The sequence below is a fragment of the Penicillium riverlandense genome (assembly GCF_028828495.1).
Source record: "Penicillium riverlandense strain IBT 135883 chromosome Unknown utg000002l_segment0_segment0, whole genome shotgun sequence".
NCBI classification, from domain to species: domain Eukaryota; kingdom Fungi; phylum Ascomycota; class Eurotiomycetes; order Eurotiales; family Aspergillaceae; genus Penicillium; species Penicillium riverlandense.
Window position 1 is genome coordinate 1,153,395 of NW_026643195.1, and position 18,700 is coordinate 1,172,094.

The following is an 18,700-nucleotide window of genomic DNA, read 5'->3' on the forward strand; positions in this document are numbered from 1 at the left end:
TAATTTGATAGAAGATACCATCTTGCCTGGATCGATGGCGACTTAGGGCTGCCGGCAACCCCCCGAGCATTTGGGGGAATAGAAGGAATATTCCGCCATCCGGATTCACCTACATCTACTTTCTAGTAGAGAAGACTTGAATGTTCTTTTTTGGTAACCCTAAGTTCATCTGATGCATTTCTCGTATAGAACCATATGCGACTTGCAACCGCACCATGCGAGACAACCAGGAAAGGAAAACTCCCTGGTATCAACATTCCATTCCATCCTTGACAAAATTCATTTCAATTCAATTATTTGTGGGCTGTATATTCATCGTCAGTGAGACCGGCTCATAGAGATTGGCGGAAACCAATAACGTACGGATTCCCTCCTCGGGCTGGGGCTCAACGCCAGCGACCTCGGCAGCAAGCTTGTGATCGGACTTGGTCAAATCATCCTTCATCATGGGGAAGGCTAGCACCTCCTTGATGCTGTAGTTGTCCGTCAAGAACATGACCAGACGGTCGATGCCCATACCCCAACCACCCGTCGGGGGGAGACCGTACTCGAGAGAGTTGCAGAAGGTCTCGTCGATCAGCTGGGCCTCGTCGTCACCCTGCTCCTTCTGCCGAGCCTGCTCCTCGAAGCGCAGACGCTGCTCGAACACGTTGTTCAACTCGGTGTAGGCATTGACGATCTCCTTCTTGCAGACGAACGCCTCGAATCGCTCGCACAGACCAGGGTTCTTGCGGTGGTACTTGGCCAGCGGCGACATCATTTGCGGGTGGCCAGTGATGAAGGTCGGGTTGACGCAAGTCTCCTCGATGAATTCGCCAACCAGCTTGTCCAGCATGCGCGCGTTGGTCAGAGGCGGCGGGCACTCCACGTTCATCTTCTTGAGCATACGCTTGAGGAACTCGTTCGTCTCATCCGTGTGCAGCTGGTCGCCCGGTGGGAACTTCTCGCCGCACGCCTCCTCCAGCGCAGGGATCATCTCCACTCGCCGCCAGGGCGCCTTCCAGTTCACGTTGTACTCCTCGCCGGACTGGGTGTGGAACGTAGTCTCGTAGCCACCGGTGACGTGCTTCACGAGGCCTGAGACCAGCTCCTCTGTCAAGTTCATCACATCATACACATCGGCATAGGCCCAGTAGAACTCGCAGGTGGTGAACTCCGGGTTGTGCGTGAGGTCAATGCCCTCGTTGCGGAATTGCCGGCCCAGCTCGTACACACGCTCGAGACCGCCGACAATCAGCATCTTCAGGTACAGCTCGGGCGCAACGCGCATGAACAGGTTCATGTCCAGGTCGTTGTGGTGTGTGACGAAGGGTTTGGCCGTGGCGCCACCGGCAATGGCGTTCATCATGGGGGTTTCGACCTCGGTGAAATCACGGCTGTCGAAGTAGTTGCGAATGTAGGACACGATCTTGGCACGGGTGCGGAAGATGTTGCGCGAGCGGTCGTTCATGATCAAATCCAGGTAGCGCTGGCGGAAACGCAGCTCCTTGTCCTGGAAGCCGTAGTGCTCGGAGGGGATGGCGTGCAGGCACGGCGCTAGGAGGATGACCTCGGAGGCGAAGATGGACAGCTCGCCGTCGTCGCGGTTCTTGGGGTTGGTGCGGCCGGGGAAACCAACAATACCGATAACATCGCCTCTCCGCAGGTGCTCGTGCTGGTCCTCAAACGACACGCTCCCAGCCGCATTTTGAGCCTGGCACATCACCTGGACCTTGACGCCCTCGGCACGGATATCGTAGAAGATCAATTTGGCGCCGGAGGTACGCTTAGTGTAGATACGACCGGCGATACGAATGGGAACGTCCGGCTTCTGCTCGCCCTTGGCAAGGCCGTCGTACTCCTTGAGGAATTCGCGCAGGTCGTTGGTGACCTGGAACTTGTGCGGGTACGGGTCCGGGTTCTTGGTCTCGCAGAGCTTGTTGATCTTCTTGCAGCGGATTTCGAAGTATTGCTGTTCGGCGGAACCGGTCAGTCAGGCTACCGGAGTCATGCTTTGGGAAATGTGGTACTTACGTTAGGAGTCAGGTTCGCCTCCTCCTCCTCCGCAGACACCTTCTTCTCGGCCTTGGGAGGAGCAGCAGCCTCCTTCTCCTTCTTCTTGGCCTCCTTCTCGCGGACCTTCTGGCGGCGCTTCAATTCAGACTTGGACACCTTCTCGCCGGTGACCTCGTCGAGCAAAAGGTTGGCCATGGAGGCCTCAGCCTCCTTCACGGGGTTGGAATCCGTCATGATTGTGGAGGGTGGTGCTGTGTTCAAGGTCGGAAACGGATGGTGGGATGAATCATATCCCAGGCGGGAGAAATTTTGGGGGAAAGAAAGACTGCCCCGCCGCTGATTGGGCCGTGCTTTTATACAACACCCTTGCTTTGCAACGACTCAATTCCGGAGTCAGGGATGTTGGTCAACTAGTCAGTGGGAATATTACTTCAAAGTCTTTGGGCTGGTATATTTATATCATGTCTTGGTATAGATCCTCCTCGATTCCTCATGGCTGCGGCATTCTCCAAACGGGAGTCAGGGCTTAGGGCTAACTGATAAACAAGTATCCAATCAGAGCACTCCAGTCGAGCTGGGCAAGTTGTTATCGCCCCGCCGGCATCCGAATCTATACTGGGAGACGCGCTCTTGCCTTTTTAATTAGTTGTTTTAATAGAGCCCCTTTTGCTATTTGCCATGGAGATACATCTTTTTTAGTAGCGTAGTTAGTGATGTAGTAGACTGGAGACAACGATTTTGAAACGGTCGTGATCTAAGAGATATCGCGATTTGAACGGAGATAACTAGCGATAGAGGAATTCCACGGGTTGATCTAGGGGAGCCCCCGAGTAAGGTGGATGACACTAAGATCGTCAATCTAGTGTGAGCTGGAAATCGTGGTCCGATTCTAGATCCGACGCCGAGCGGCAGGCCGGCGGAAGATTGGCTTCGGGATCAAGGGGAATACTCTCATGAATGATGACGCTTTCGAGGCAACGGAGGACGCAGGTAGCAAACTCGGCGTCGGTGAGGACGTGGCTTCGTAGATGCGTGAATCCGAGGTTGCCTTTCAGCCACAGCTTTGCATGCAACTAATACTATGTGACCTAGTGATCTCTGGTTGGCCTTTTGCAAATAATATCTTCAGCCTCTACAAGATAGTAGCCTTAGCGCGTAGCTGTGCCGTTCTTCGCCTGGGAAGAGTGGAAGGGGGTTTTGACTAACTATATCTGAGCTAGTTTGTCTCGGAGAGATATTCCTCATCCCTACTATAGCGATAATTTCGAAACCTAACAATGAGTTACTTTATATGGAGCCGCGGTCGTGAACAGAAGCCGCAGACAATAAGACAGAAGCAGAGAACGGATAAAGCGAATGAGACGCCAGGATTTGGCTAACAGCAACAACATAGAAGTTTTTCACAAGGGTGTTGTTCCCTGCGGGCGTAGTAGGTAAACCCTTTCTCTCCACTTCGTTCGTCTCAGGGCATGACCAGAGACAGATCCGAATTCAACCAAACCAATCCATTTTCATATTCTCACTAGCCCAGAAATTTTGCAAAACACCTTTTTTGCACACAAAACCACCGGTTCCCAGTCTCAAGGACACTATCACAGTTCGAATTCACCATTTTTGCAAATCGCCATCCACAACCATCCACAAGTAAACGCCTATCAGTCATTCAATCACCACGCCGCCCCAGGGAAGAGCTTTGTTCCAGTCCCAAGAAAACATCCAATCAACCAGTTATTCCAGATAATCCATCTTGTAATCACCCTGCTCCACAAACAGAGTGTTGTCCGTGTCTTCGTCCTCCGTATTGTGGAAGGTATCCAGCCATGCAAGTGCCTTCTTGACCTTCTCGTGCTCCTTCTGCAGATAGTTGCGACGGTGCTGGCGCTCTGGATCTTCTGCCATGAGCTCCAGGCAACGATCGAAGGCTAAATGATCCCATGATTAGCCGTGTCCAAAAGAGAACGAAAGAGGGAGAGGGGTAGAAAGAGCAGGCAACATACAATTCGGGCCGAAGATCTTCAGCTGGGCGTCAATAGCACCCACGAGCTCATTGCGACACTTGGAGAATAGCTTCATATGCACCGATTGTCCGACGACGTCGAGGAATCTGGAGCTAGCAACGTCGTAATACGCGCGAGCTCTCTGTATACGCGGTTAGAGACGCCCGCTATTTAATACTTTGCATCGGACGATCACTTACCGCCATCATTTCCACCTCCTGTGCAAATGGGTCCGGACCAAGATCTTCGATGGAAAGCTTGCTGTTCACCACTGGACTAGCCTCATTGATCGAGCTAAACTGGTATCCGCGGAGCTCGAGGTAACCCTTGCCACGGGCGAGAAAGCGGGCGCGAGTGAGCTCCTTCAATGCCGCTTTCTGAGCCTTGTTGAGCTGGTCGATAGCCCGAGTGAAAGGCTTGCCGTTCTCCATCTTGTAGACCTCGCGTCCGTAGGCCAAGTGCTCACATTTGAGCTGGGCCAAGTAACTGATGATCGTGCTTTTGACTTCCCGGTACAGGCCGGTCTGATGGTAATCATTAAACACTTCTTCGACCATATCCAGCAGCGCCTTCTGGACTTCCGTATTGGTGGCATCAACGAACCGCTGCATCAAACCCTCCCAGTGTTCGATACTGACACGCTGCAGTGTTTCAATGGCGCGAGGGTCAATTTGGTTCGGCATACCAGCAGAGCAAAAGTCGTCCTTGATGTCCCTGATACCCTCCCAAGTGAATTTCTTTGCCGGGCCATCCCATGGGCTGAAATACGACAGTTCGTAGCCCGACATAAGGACATTGACTGCAGGCGAGGGGTTTGCTTCTGGTGATCGAGGCTGGGGCATGGAGACCTTGCGCTTCTTCGGGGTTGGACCCGGGCCGTCCAGAATGACGCAGTCAGAGTCCTGGGTCAGAGATTCCTTGTCAGAGATCGCGGGCAAAAGCACGGTGGGACGAGTTTTGACAAGTGCCCGTTGGAAATCGTTGACAACCTGGTTCCAACGCTTCTGCAAAGAGTACTCCGAAATGCCGCTTCCGCCATCAACATTCGCACGAAGCTTCTCCAGAAGCTCGCATCGCTTTTGGTAGATGATGCTCTGTACATTTTCAATTATGCAAGCAGGCAGAGTGCTCAGCTCTGTATCGATGGTGGCTTCTTTATCCCTGATCTTCGCAATTATTGAAGGCAGACACTTCTTGATCTGCTTCAAAAGCAGATCGGACAGCGCAGACTGAAGCTTCTTGGTGCCGAACCGGTGCCGATACATGTAGAGATCCTGAGCCCACAGGCCATCGGCGAAGAACAGCTCTTCTTCCACACGCGCCTGTGCGTGTCCTACCGCAGGGTTAGGGTTGTTACGCACGACAAAATACCCATATCCAACCTTGAACTTCAGACCCGCGAGAATTTCCGTCCACTGCTGAAAGCTATCACCGCCCGGCGGCACTTGGTCTGGCTTGGTTAACACACCGAGAGTGCGGTCGTTGGCGCCGCGAATTTCACGAACCAGTCGGGCTGCGCTAGAATTGGTGGCATCATCGGTCATGGTAACCGCTAGCAAAACAATGCAGTTCTCCTGAGACACGTATTGTTTGACTAGGTTCTCAACAAGCTTGACGAGATACTCTTCGCCGTCATGCTCGGGCTGGCTGATCACGCCAGGGAGATCGTAGAACGACAAATTCGGGAATCCAGGAGAGGAGATGTCCAAGCGAATAACATTTGGCGAGAACTTGACTAGAATCTCTCGAGATGTATTCTCATTGCGACCGGGAGCGTAATCAAGAGAGTCGCTGCTAGGGTTCAAGGTGGCCAGCTGCGCCCACACCAGAGCATCCTCAACCTCACCCTTGTCTGACAGGGTAACAAAGAGTATATCTTCCTGAGCACCACCCATCAGGGTCCAGGGGCCCAATGGCTCAGAGCGGCGGGGGAGCTTGGTCAACTTTCGATCAGGGTCATAGAAGTACCGCTGCGAGAGATAAACATCACATTTCCATGGCTGGCCGGGCTCGCTCTCAGACAGGTTGATTTCAAGCGGGCAGCGAGTGCAGGTTCCGGCGCTTCGAGGGACCCTGATCTCAGAAATGCCCTCGATAAGAGAGCTCTTCCCGGCACTCTGGCCGCCAACCACGCAGATTTTGGGAAGTGCGATCTTGCTGTCCTCGATTCCCAGGTGGCTGAGGGCCTGAATCTTCTTGACCAGATCCTTCATGTCCAGAGAGAGCAGGTCCAAAGTCGCCCGCGCCATGCAGGGGAGGGCGTTAGGGTAAGGCATATCGAAAGGAGCTGCAGAGAGAGAATAGTATCAGCTTCTTGTTCAGCATGTATGACTGCGCAGTTAGCGGAAACTCACTGGTTCCTTCACACTTGACTGGAAGGCGAGGTGTGGAGAAGGCTGAGTTCACTCAACCTTGTGTTGATGGAGGGGAGAAGACAGAGATGGAAGAAGGTGAAAGAGAGAGAAGGAGGAGAAGAGATGGGGTGACGAAGAAGAGAGGAAGGGAAGAAGAAGAGAGGAGGCGAACAAGAGGATGGATATAGAACAAGACAAGAGAGGGAATAAGACAAGAGAAGGAACAAGACAAGAGAGGGAATAAGACAAGAGAAGGAACAAGACAAGAGAGGGAACAAGACAAGAGAGGGAACAAGACAAGAGAGGGAACAAGACAAGAGAGGGAAGAAGAAGAGAGGAGGCGAACAAGAGGATGGATATGGAACAAGACAAGAGAGGGAACAAGAAGAGAGAGGGAGGTAAAGGTAAAGGAGGGAAAGAAAAGAGAGAAGAAAGAGGAAGAAGCCAGGTAGAAAAGGGAAGATAGTAAGAGTCTGTAAACAGTCAGTTATGTACTGTTTTTGTATCACGGAGCCTATATTGAGTGATTCGATTGTGCAAGACTAGATCTTTGTATAGCATTTTTGGGGTAGTCCAATCTTATGATAAAATGTCTTAACCTCTATGATTGTAGATATATATATTTTCATGGAAGTCAACTAGATCTCTCTCGTCACTCTCTCTTAGCCAACTAGCTATTAATGGTTACCGCTCGATTTCTATTTTCAAATAGACACTGCGTTGAAGTAGATGGCACAACAAAGCCAATAGCGAGAAGAAGTGGTAGTACACGCAATTTTCTCTCTACACGCGTGGGAACGTCGCGCAGGCTTCTCGCGCCTCTTCGAAGCGGCCTTCCTCCACCTCTAGAAGGCGCGTGATCTCCTCGAACATGATGAGTGCGCTTGTGCTAGGACTTTGCCGTCTAAATGAATCCCCCCAACGAAGTTGATCACTTCGATAATGTCGCTGAATCCATTCGAGTCTATGGTAGAAGGATCAGTACGGAGATGATATCGTGTGGGAGGGATGGAACTAACATAGGTCATCCACAATATTAGCCTCCACGCCGTAGATTCGAGTAAAATAGCAAAGCTCGGTAGGATGGCGACTGGCCACCATAATACTGTCGAGAACGCAATTTTCCCCGTGCACGGTTTTCAGGCTCAGCTGCTTGATCATGTTCGTGTTTTCGAATCCCTGCACGTGGTCCCGTAGGTAGGTGAGAAATCATCTCTCACGAACGTCGATGAGGTACTGATCGAGTTCGAGGCGTTCGAAGTACGAAAGTCTTTCACTGAGTTTGGAGTTGTTCTCCTCCAGTGCCTTGTGTCTCTTCTCGTAGTCTGCAAACAAACTGGCGCCCTCTTCATTCGAAACCAGAGGCTTGTCGTTGGGAGTATATTTGGGAGTTGTGGTTTGTTGAAGAGACTTGTTGAAGAGACTTGGCTTTGCTTATGGCATTTTCGTTGTTGGTGACTGTACACTTCGACTTGGGCGGCATGATGGAAGTATTCGTTTATACCACAGAGCCTACAATTCCATGTTTACCCCAACAACAAGCTAGACTATACGTAATGTTACTGCTCGATTTTGATATTTGAATAGACGCTGCGCTGAAGTAAATGGCACGACAGAGAGTAATTATCGTAGCTGGAAGGCCAAATGCGGGAAGTGGTAGTTATTTTCATCAAAAGACCAAACAAAAGACCCAAGATCCGGACCAGTCTTGCTTTACATGATGACTTCGTTGGCGACGTCCTATATCAATGTTGTTAGCGAGGTTGGCGTTCGAGAGAAGAGAATCAAAGAGTAACATACCCGTTTCAGCTCCTTATACGGCAGACACACACAGTTCTGCACCCGAACCTCATCGCCGACGCTGCACTCCTTGCCGAGGATCGTAATGCTCTGGACTTTGACGCCCTGCTTGATGATGCTGGTCGAGTGACTGCCAATGGGGATCGGGGTGCCTTCGACGCGCGCCCAGGCCCCGACCCGGCTGCTCCAGCCGATGATCGAGTGCATGACGCAGGCGTCGTGGCGAATCTCTGCGTCTTCGAGCACAATCGAGTCCTTGACACGGGCGCCGGCACCGACCACCACGCGCGGGCCGATGGAGACGTTCGGGCCCAGCTTGGCGGTGGGATCGACGGTAGCGGTGGGGTGGATATACACTGGGGGCACGATGGTGGCTGATGGCGCGGTGAGCTCGGGGGACTCTGCCTGGAAGGCCTTCTGGAGGTATAGAGCGTTGGCGGGGACGGCCGAGCCGGCTGTCTTGATCTGCCGCCAGAAGTCCTTGGTCTCGTGGACGAAGAACCGGTTGCTGTCGGCCAGATCGGACAGGATGTCCTGCTCCAGGCGCAGGACCTCGTTCTTCTCGGGATCGTCTTCCTCGTCCGTGGCGGCAATGAACGACGACTCGAGGTTGTCGGAGGACGGGTACGATAGGATGCGCGGGCGGGTGGTGCGGCGCTTGATGGCGCTGCGGATGGACGGGAAAATGCACTCCGTCGCGAAGAGGTACACACCGCAGTTGATCAGGTTGGAGATATGCGACTCGGGCTTCTCGACGTAGTGCAGGACCCGCTTGGTGTGCGAATCCGACACGACGCATCCAAAGTTCGTCGCGGCGTCGTTGCTCACGCGCGTGCCGAGGATGACGGCCTCGGCGTCCTTCTCCTCAAACAGCTTGAGCATCTCGCCGAGCGGGAACGAGCAGCACACGTCGGCGTTCAGCACGAGTAACCGCTCGGGCTTGCCCTTGAGGATCGCATCGCGGAAGTGGTACAGCCCGCCTGCGGTGCCCAGCGCCGTGTACTCGCGCAGATACAGGATGCGAAACTGAGGGAACTCCTTGGCGGCGTCCTTGATGAAGTCCCGGAACACCGATTCGTCGTAGTATCCCACCAGAATGACCTCGCGCACCTCGTCGACCTTGGCCAGCGCCTTGAGGCAGTGGTGAATGATGGGGTGTCCGGCGACTTCGAAGAGGGGCTATCGAGGGTGTTAGCGACGGGCACGGATGCGTCAATGGAGATGGGCAACGCACCTTGGGGACGTCGAGGGACAATGGGCGGAATCGAGTGCCTCTGGAGGGGCCTCCGACCTGCAGTGGGGTCAGTCAGTCCATGTTTTCTTCGGGGGAATTCCATCACTGACCAAGATCACGGCCTTGGTGGAGGCCTGGGCTGCGTGTTCCCGCACGGGCACTTGCAACATGGTGTAGTGTGAGGTGTAGAGAATGTAGTGTTGACACGGGTCAATAATAATGGTGAAGGTGGTCAGTTCCCGGTCAAGCTCCTACGCCAAGCAACGCTTGCGGCGGTGGGGCGCCTGGCCCCCTGGTAAACATCATTGGAGGGAACTATGCAGATGTATAGAGCTGAGAACTTCAATCTGATATTATGGAAAACCGATCATCTCTCTCCATTCTTCATGACGCCTGCTTCCCAACCGGTCAAGGGGAGCGCCGATCATGTTCAACAATGTCTTTCATAGACGCCCTTGTTTCGTGCACTTCCATTCATTCTCTTCGCACCTCGTCAAAATGCGCTCGAAACAGATGCCTTTCGGGCCTTCCATTTATTCTCCGCTACCCTTTCATCTCATTCACACCATCTTCTTCTTTTCATCCGCTGTCGTCGGTGCCATCTTAAGCGTGTTTATCTACCACCTCCATAAAGATGGCTACAAGCTGCCATTCACCTTTCTGGTGGTGAGTAACTAACTAGCGGATGCCATAAACCCAACAAACCAACCCATCCATTGACAAACGTGGAATCTAGCTCCTCGTCTCAAGCATCCTCTCCCTCCTCGTCATCCTCCTCACCAGCATAATCCAATGCATCTGCGGCCTCTCGACCCAACTATCGATGACCCTCAACACCCTCCTCCTACTCCTGTGGGTGATATCAGTAGCCCTGATGAGCTGGAGCATGTCCGGTACTATTTTGACGCAGTGCAATACCTTCTACTGGGGCAATGACACCGGCATCGCTGTCTGTCGCTCCTACAAGGCGCTGCTTGCATTCACGGTGACTAGTCTGGTGGCGTGTATAGCGGTGCTGTGGATTGATCTTCGCGCGCGGGGCATACAACGCCGGTACCGTCATGGCCAGTATGGTGTTGTTATGGGTAGCGAGCCTGGGTTAGGTGAGGGTCCTGTTAGTGCGGATGTCAAGCTTGCGGAGCGAAACTATGAGCCTGCGCCTGTGCCGGTATCTGTGCCTCCAGCTGCGAGTTTTGATGAAATTCCTCCGCCATTACCGTCCCAGGCTGCTCAGCTATACTCCGCCCCGCTGGAACGGGACCATGCGCGTGAGGCGCAGGAATTCTATGAGGCTGCATCAGCGAGAAGCCGACATAGTGCGCCTCGTGGGAGGTTTGGTGCTGGTGCTGGGTAAACATGGGATCACCCAATGTAGCTTCTGGGGTATAAACAGAATATGAACTTCCTGATTGTTTCTTTTATTTATTTAATTTGTGGGAGGAAGGGGAGGAAATTCTGGGAGGCCTGTGCATGGCGCATCACTTATTTGCTTATTCTTTTGTGGTATAACGGTCAGGGAAATCCGATTGCTCTGTCTTTCACAACTCGTCAGTGTAGTTGATGCCTGGATCCTCAGGGATGTTCAGGCCCCAACCTCCGGACCCGCAGAGCTTTGTTCCTGTCACTACCTTTCGACTCCTGCATCTCCCAGTGAGCGCATTTTGGACATTTTATTCTCTCATTTCTCATCAACTCCCACTTCACCTCACCTCACGTCACCAATCCACCTGACCTTGGCTACCATACACCAAAAATGGAGTCTTCTACTGGCTCTGCACCTGTGAAACCACCTCCGGCCAGGCCAGCAGCGGACAGCAAGAACCACGCAACCGCTTCGCCCGCCCGACCGGCCGAGCGGAATGGATACCCCGGCGACGAGAAGCGAAAATTGACAGAAGAAGAGGCGTCTGCGGTCGAGCAATCCAGACAGGCATCTGGGCCCGCCTCAAAGCGCAAGCGACTCCAAGAACGACACCAGGCACGCAAACGCGGACGCACACCACCCTCCTCGGTCTTCTCCCGCCGTGACCGCGATCGCAGTCCGAGCAATGCTACGCCGCGCGATGACCACACCCGGCGATCACGATCCCCATTGCCACCCCGATCTCCCTCGCCGGACGAACAGCCGCGACAGCGGAAACGACCTGGTGGCGGAGCTCGAATGGGACTGGTGGATCCTCAAACGATACGCCGGCGGCAGGAGGAGCGCGACCGCGCACAGGAAGAGGACGCCATGCGAATGTCTCGTGATCGAGGGGTGACCGATGTGGTCCGGCAGCACTACAACGCGGTTCCCCAGCGAGGACGCGAGTGGCGCAAGACAGAAAGCAAGATCAAGGGGCTTCGAAGCTTCAACAATTGGGTGAAAAGCACACTGATCCAGAAGTTTTCGCCGGACGAGGAGTTCCTCTCCCGCTTCGGCAAGACCGATGAATGGGCGAACGACAGCATCTCGGGCCCGCCCCCGACAGAAGACAAACGACTGCTCGTGCTCGATCTGGGCTGCGGCAAGGGCGGCGATCTGGGCAAATGGCAGCTGGCTCCGCAGCCGGTTGACCTCTACGTCGGCCTTGATCCGGCTAATATCTCCATCGAACAGGCCCGAGAGCGGTATAGTGGCATGCGCAGTGGTCGTGGACAGCGCGGCCGTCGGCCCCCGCATCCGATTTTCCATGCTGAATTCGTTCCCAAGGACTGCTTCGGCGAGTGGCTGGGCGATATCCAGATCATCCAGCAGGTGGGAATTGATGCCAATGCTGGGCCTGGCGGGTCGATGATGGCTGCCCGCTGGGGGGGTGGTGGTGGCTTCGATGTGGTCACGTCCATGTTTGCCATTCACTACGCATTTGAAAGCGAGGAAAAGGCTCGCCAGATGCTCCGCAATGTGTCTGGATGTCTCAAGAAAGGCGGCCGTTTCCTCGCCGTGTGCCCCAACCCGGATATCATCAGCAGCCGGGTTGCTGCGTTTCACAAGCAGCGCAAGGAGCGCGAGGCTACCAAAACCGCCCAGTCTGAAGGTCCCGAGGACGGGGAAGTTGAGGAGGATGACCGAGCGCAATGGGGTAACGATATCTACCGTGTCCGGTTTCCCGGGCAGACCCCCGAGGATGGTGTCTTCCGGCCACCGTTTGGATGGAAATACAGCTATTTCATGCAGGAAGCCGTCGAAGAGGTTCCTGAATACGTCGTCCCGTGGGAAGCATTCCGAGCGTGAGTATCCTTGATTTCTTGTCGGGGTGAATGGCTGACTTGTTTGTGGCTAGTTTGACCGAGGACTATAACCTAGAGTTGCAGTACCGCAAACCCTTTATGGAGATTTGGGAGGAAGAGAAGAACGACCCAGAACTGGGTCCACTGAGCGAGCGCATGGGTGTCCGAGACCGTGCGACAGGCGCGTTGGCGATGACCGAGGAGGAGAAGGAGGCAGTCAGTAAGTGGATGTTGACCTGCTGGGTGTTATATTTACTGATCTTCCAGGCTTCTATCATGCATTCTGTTTCTACAAGGTTTAGTGGAGGACAAGGTCATATTTGTATTCTAGTAGACATTCCAATAGTTATACCATGTCCCACATGTCAGGTATATTTCCAACGGGGTATGTGGTCGGTATAGATGAAGATAAGCGGTAATGAACCTAAAAATTAGTAGAATAAGAGTAGAATATAATGGAGAAATAATAAGAACGTAAGTATTATAGCTATAGTGGGGCTCGGAACTAGTGTCTGTAGTTTGTGAGTGCCCTTTTTTCTATTTCAATTACGTCCCAGGGGGCAGGTACCTCCTGTACATAGATGACTCAGCCTAACTGGCAGGCTGCCCGGAGGCAAAAATAATATTGCGGCGAGCAACCCAGCAGCCCCACCAGACGGGGAGTGTCCGCCGTAGATAAGTTACTACGTGTCTCGGTGTCGCGGGCCGAGTCCAGGTGAAAGTGAAGACACTTATGTTACACAATGCTGGTTAGGACCGATTGAACCGCCGGTAGAAAGCGGAAGTAGTGAAAAAATACTACCGGATACTTATAGGATCACCTTCTCTTCTACATTCCCTCTCATCTAGAGCTTAAGATATAGATTTAGTTCTTTTTTTCCTCTTCATTTGTTGATGTCCGAAGAACCCTCCACTATGACCAGAACGTTCGACGTTGATCATGTCCTAGCCAACATCAGCGACCATGACAAGATCGCCCTCCTTTCGGGTATTCCCCCCGTGAAAGAGCTGTTTTTCTTAGGGATCATATTTTCACTGACTCTCTCTAGGGATTGACTTCTGGCATACACATCCCATTCCCGCGTTCAATGTCCCTTCAGTTCGCTGTACAGATGGACCCAATGGTATTCGAGGCACGAAATTCTTTGCCGGAGTCCCCGCCGCATGCCTCCCATGCGGCACAGCGCTAGGCGCCACTTGGGATAAAAAACTCATGTACCAAGCGGGAGAACTACTAGGTGATGAGTGCCTAGCAAAGGGAGCCCATTGTTGGCTAGGCCCCACGATTAACATGCAGCGCTCACCCCTCGGTGGCCGGGGTTTTGAATCGTTCGCCGAAGATCCGCATCTCTCGGGGATTATAGCCAAATCAATGATTCTAGGGTGCGAGAGCAAAGGAATAATCGCGGCAGTGAAGCATTTTGTTGGCAATGACCAGGAACACGAACGCCGTGCAGTGGACGTGTTGGTGACGCAGCGAGCTCTGCGAGAGATCTATCTCCGGCCCTTCCAGATTGTGGCTAGGGATGGAAAGCCCGGTGCGCTTATGACTTCATACAACAAGATCAATGGCAAGCATGTCGTTGAGGATGCAGCGATGCTTAATATTGTCCGCGAGGAGTGGAGATGGAATCCGTTGATCATGAGCGATTGGTATGGTACATATACGACTATCGACTCTATGAACGCGGGCTTGGATCTAGAGATGCCGGGAGTCTCGAGGTATCGCGGGAAATATATCGAGTCGGCAATGCAAGCCAGATTGATCAAACAGTCCACAATTGATGCGCGAGCACGGAAGGTGCTAGAGTTCGTCAAGGAGGCGAGTCAAGCAAAGGCGTCGGTGGTGGAACGAGGGCGTGACTTTCCAGAGGACAGAGCATTGAATCGCACTCTCTGCTCTAACAGCGTGGTCCTTCTCAAAAATGAAGGAATTCTGCCCTTTCCGAAGAATATCAGGAAAATTGCTCTTCTTGGGTCGCATATGAAAACTCCGGCTATATCGGGGGGTGGCAGCGCATCGCTTGAACCCTACTACAGCGTCTCGTTATACGATGCCTGCCTGGAGGCACTTCCCAACGTCGATGTGATCTATGAAACAGGAGCATATGCCCACAGGATGCTCCCAGTCATTGATCGTCTCCTGAGCAGCGCTGTCATCCATTTCTACAACGAGCCGATGGGCAAAGAACGACACCTGCTAAGCACTCAACCTGTTTCAACAACCGGCTTTCAGTTCATGGATTACAATACACCGGGACTTAACCGGGAGCTTTTCTGGGCCACGCTGATCGGGGACTTTACGCCCGATGCATCGGGAATCTGGGACTTCGGCCTCAGTGTCTTTGGCACTGCCAATCTCTACATCGATGACAAGTTGTTGATTGACAACACCACGGACCAAACTCGCGGAACTGCGTTTTTCGGCAAAGGCACCGTTGAAGAGCTTGGCTCAAAGGCCATGGTTGCTGGGACCACTTATAAGATCCGCATCGAGTTCGGCTCTGCCAACACTACCACCATGAAGATCGTGGGGATGGTGAACTTCGGCGGCGGGGCAGCGAATCTGGGAGCCTGTTTGCGAATGGACCCGGAGCAAATGGTAGAAAATGCCGTGAAGGCAGCCGCTGACGCTGACTACACTATCTTGTGCACTGGTCTGAATAGGGATTGGGAATCAGAAGGATTCGACCGAACGCATATGGACCTTCCACCTGGAGTTGACAATTTGATCTCCCAGGTCCTGAGTGTGGCGGCGAACAAGACAGTCATCGTCAATCAGTCGGGGACACCCGTCACGATGCCTTGGGCTGATCAAGCGCAATGCATTGTACAGGCATGGTATGGAGGAAACGAGACGGGCCACGGTATTGCAGATGTGCTCTTCGGGGTTGTCAACCCATGTGGGAAATTGTCTCTGTCGTGGCCGGCGGACGTGAAGCACAACCCGGCGTATTTGAACTATGGCAGTGTAGGAGGGCGGGTGCTATACGGGGAGGATATTTACGTCGGATATCGGTTCTACGAGAAGACAGGGCGACAAGTCCTGTTTCCTTTCGGGTAAGATACGCACTTTCATTTCCCTCACTCTGAAGGCCAATTCCTTCTATCTCCTCTGACCACTATGCAGCCACGGCCTGTCATACACGACCTTCACGCTTTCTCCAACTGTCACCGTCTCTCCGGAAAAGTTCGTCCCGGATAATCCTCCGGTCGCAACGGTACGGATCAAAAATGCCGGGGATATGGCAGGGGCACAGGTTTTGCAGTTATACGTTTCTGCTCCAGACTCGACCACCCCGCGCCCAGAAAAGGAGCTGCATGGATTCGAAAAAGTATTCCTGCAACCAGGTGAAGAGAAGACGGTCGATATCGCGCTGGACAAGTATGCGACGAGCTTCTGGGATGAGATCGAGGGGATGTGGAAGAGTGAGGCTGGGGTCTACGATGTGCTGATTGGGACGTCGAGCGAGCAAATAGTAGCGCGAGGGAAATTCCAGGTGGATCAGACGATATATTGGCGGGGTGTCTAGATGCCTTGGTCTTTGCCAGTTAAACGGGCAAATCGAAGCGGTTCCGCATGATTGGAGGGATAATTATTGTTCTCAAGGAAGATAAAATACAGCCTCGCCCGCGCATTGATGTCATGTGATACTCGCCTAATTTCGGTCTACTCCCTTAAATTCGGGAGTGGGTAGATGGATCTTCTTTCGGACCTTCATCACTCTACGATTGCAGTGATCTGTCGTTGGTTTTAGGGTGCCCCAGCGGAATGCAGCCGACTTCCACGGCTCTTCCCCCGAGACCTCGCAAGCATACGAGGGTGCTCACGGCTTGCGGTGCATGTCGTGTCAGCAAGACTCGGTGCGATTCTGTGCGGCCGGTGTGCGCTAAATGTATCCAGCGCGGCGTAGCGTGCGAGTATCCTGAGTCAGACGCAATATCAGTGTCCGTTGCCCATAGAAATTTTCTTTTAAGTTGAACCTTTATTAACCATATAGGAGTTGAAGTCTAGACGCGTGGGGAACAAGGATTCTAGATGCAGTAGAACGCCAGGAACGACTGCTCTCGGAGAGTCTGGCTACGCGCCAGGAGCATCATGCTTCTCTTATTCCTCATCCGTCTCCCCAGCAGCAGCAGCAACTGTCGCCGGTGCTCGTCGACGATGTAGATCCCGAGTCGATATCGCGAAATGATGCGCTAAAGACTCCTATCACCGGGTCCGATATGATACTTAACTGGCCGATATTCCCCAAGGAGAAGCCAGTCTCGACATTTCCCGTGGAAGCGTATTCCGAAAAGTCTGATCGATTTCAGGCGGGTATGAAAGTCCGCATTCTATATTTTATGCCATTCAAAGAAAGCACAGCACTTATCTGACAACCACAGCCTTGCCTAGCCTAGATCCTCAGCGATTGCTCGAACTGCGTGAAATCTTCATGACCAAAATCTGGACCAAGAACCCCATCGTTGACCCCGACCAGTTGGATTCTTATATCGCTCGCGTGCTTGAAAACGGCATTGAGTGGACTGCCTCGTCGTGTCTGGTGCTGCTGGTCTTTGCCCTTGCAGCAATCTGGGGGAACTATCCCGAGGATGAGACCAGACAGGCACCTTGCAATGACCCCTCGTTCAAACCCTCAGTCACATATGTGACGCTGGCAGTTCCGGAACATCGGATGAAAGAGTCATTGACGTTTCTCACCATGGCCCGAAAACGCATCTCCTCGGCCTATCTCGATGATACCCTTCTTGGGGTTCAGTGTCTTTGCTTATTTGGGTAAGTAAATTAGTTCCGGCTGGATGGACGGATGGCAGGATGACAGGATTAACAGACATCCAGAATATGGTATCAGTATAATATTGAGCCCATTCCAGGATGGAAGATGTTCCGAACAGCTTCCATGTTGTGGCAAACATACAACATGAAGCATCGAGAGGGAATGACAATCAGGACTGCGCAAGAAGAGAGTTAGTAATCTCGCTTGACTACTGTATGTCTGGCTGACAAGTTTGAAGGCCTGGAGCAACGGCTCTATTGGACATGTCTCAAGTCTGAATGGTACCTACGCTCTAACTAATCAAAAGTCCTCCGTCTGATTACATTGGCTAGTGAGATCCGATACGAATTGTCCGATCTCCCACCATGCGACCTCAGCCTTTCCGATTTTCCCTTTGCCCTACCTACCTTTCCCGTTCGCCATACCTACGGAGGTAGTCCTAGTCAGATCTTTTCCAGCCCGTCAGCCACGGGCTTGGAATCTGATTCGTCATACTACTATCTAGCCGAGATTTCGCTGCGCAGACTGCTCAACAGAGCCCGGAATGCAGTCCGCGTGCTCTCCCCGAATATCGACCCACCAGTCATGCAGGAACTCACAGTTACTCTTACTCATCTGGAAGGCCAACTGCAGCAGTGGGTAGACTGCCTGCCCCATACGCTCCGATTCAACATGCCTCTCGAGTCTCCACCGCAACGGCAGGAGCCCGAGCTCATGAAGCTAGCTCGAGAACGGTATGTCGAAGTACGTGAGCTCCTCTGTCGGGCATATCTTTACCTCTGTTGCCATGCGCGGCTGGATCGGGAGCTTGCTGCGCTGTATGGGGTCAAAGCAAGTGAAGCTTTGCTGCTGGCCGTCTACCGGATCCAAACCGAGGTCCAATTCTTCCGACACCCAGGGTCATGGGGTGCGTGTCGGGTTCGGTTCAATCATGCTCTTTGTTTGATTGCTGGGTTTCGAGCAAAAGTGAAGGAAATTCCTTCAGCAGAATATGTGAGCATTCCACCCCCTTGGGCGGAATGTGTCCGGGTGGTGACTGAGCGGTTGAAGATCTGGGGAGAGGAGGGTGGTGGGATCAAGGAATTGAGCATTCTGTTGGAATGGCTGATGCATGGCCTTACATAGCGGAAAGTATATTGACAGTTGTAGTTGGGTACAAAAAGTACACAAAAATAGTCTGATTAAACCCCACATTCCCCTCAATTTATTATTCTCCACTCTTCTTGGCCCAAGTTTAACGGGGACTCTCCCCGTAGCCCCTACATCAGGCTAAATGTAAATTAGGTTAAACGTTAATGTGCACTCGAAGAAGATTGGCCGCGGGGCATC

At 52.8% G+C, this 18,700-nt stretch overlaps 7 protein-coding genes across 7 annotated transcripts; 3 read left to right on the forward strand and 4 right to left on the reverse strand.

The window, feature by feature from the left end:
* Nucleotides 1–293: 293 nt before the first annotated feature.
* On the reverse strand, nt 294–2,229 carry N7474_002759 (lysine--tRNA ligase KRS1; the record flags this gene model as incomplete). The annotated part of the gene is made up of 3 exons (XM_057194174.1): nt 294–304; nt 364–1,951; nt 2,014–2,229. The coding sequence occupies 3 exons, from the start codon at nt 2,227–2,229 to the stop codon at nt 294–296; spliced, it is 1,815 nt and encodes a 604-aa protein (XP_057055529.1).
* Nucleotides 2,230–3,723: 1,494 nt separating this feature from the next.
* On the reverse strand, nt 3,724–6,268 carry N7474_002760 (putative dynamin GTPase; the record flags this gene model as incomplete). Its single annotated transcript, XM_057194175.1, has 3 exons — nt 3,724–3,917; nt 3,993–4,134; nt 4,193–6,268. The coding sequence occupies 3 exons, from the start codon at nt 6,266–6,268 to the stop codon at nt 3,724–3,726; spliced, it is 2,412 nt and encodes an 803-aa protein (XP_057055530.1).
* A 923-nt stretch (nt 6,269–7,191) lies between these two features.
* N7474_002761 (uncharacterized protein) lies at nt 7,192–7,507 on the reverse strand (the record flags this gene model as incomplete). The annotated part of the gene is made up of 2 exons (XM_057194176.1): nt 7,192–7,310; nt 7,366–7,507. 2 exons carry the CDS (start codon nt 7,505–7,507, stop codon nt 7,192–7,194), a joined length of 261 nt encoding a protein of 86 aa, XP_057055531.1.
* Nucleotides 7,508–8,059: 552 nt separating this feature from the next.
* Nucleotides 8,060–9,550, reverse strand: N7474_002762 (mannose-1-phosphate guanylyltransferase; the record flags this gene model as incomplete). The annotated part of the gene is made up of 4 exons (XM_057194177.1): nt 8,060–8,086; nt 8,147–9,325; nt 9,381–9,437; nt 9,491–9,550. 4 exons carry the CDS (start codon nt 9,548–9,550, stop codon nt 8,060–8,062), a joined length of 1,323 nt encoding a protein of 440 aa, XP_057055532.1.
* Nucleotides 9,551–9,878: 328 nt separating this feature from the next.
* N7474_002763 (uncharacterized protein) lies at nt 9,879–10,734 on the forward strand (the record flags this gene model as incomplete). The annotated part of the gene is made up of 2 exons (XM_057194178.1): nt 9,879–10,046; nt 10,117–10,734. The coding sequence occupies 2 exons, from the start codon at nt 9,879–9,881 to the stop codon at nt 10,732–10,734; spliced, it is 786 nt and encodes a 261-aa protein (XP_057055533.1).
* Nucleotides 10,735–11,133: 399 nt separating this feature from the next.
* Nucleotides 11,134–12,892, forward strand: abd1 (mRNA (guanine-N7)-methyltransferase; the record flags this gene model as incomplete). Its single annotated transcript, XM_057194179.1, has 3 exons — nt 11,134–12,590; nt 12,644–12,810; nt 12,858–12,892. 3 exons carry the CDS (start codon nt 11,134–11,136, stop codon nt 12,890–12,892), a joined length of 1,659 nt encoding a protein of 552 aa, XP_057055534.1.
* A 613-nt stretch (nt 12,893–13,505) lies between these two features.
* On the forward strand, nt 13,506–18,496 carry N7474_002765 (uncharacterized protein; the record flags this gene model as incomplete). The annotated part of the gene is made up of 6 exons (XM_057194180.1): nt 13,506–13,578; nt 13,640–15,650; nt 15,721–16,019; nt 16,630–16,911; nt 16,980–17,370; nt 17,704–18,496. 6 exons carry the CDS (start codon nt 13,506–13,508, stop codon nt 18,494–18,496), a joined length of 3,849 nt encoding a protein of 1,282 aa, XP_057055535.1.
* Between the last annotated feature and the right edge of the window lie 204 nt (nt 18,497–18,700).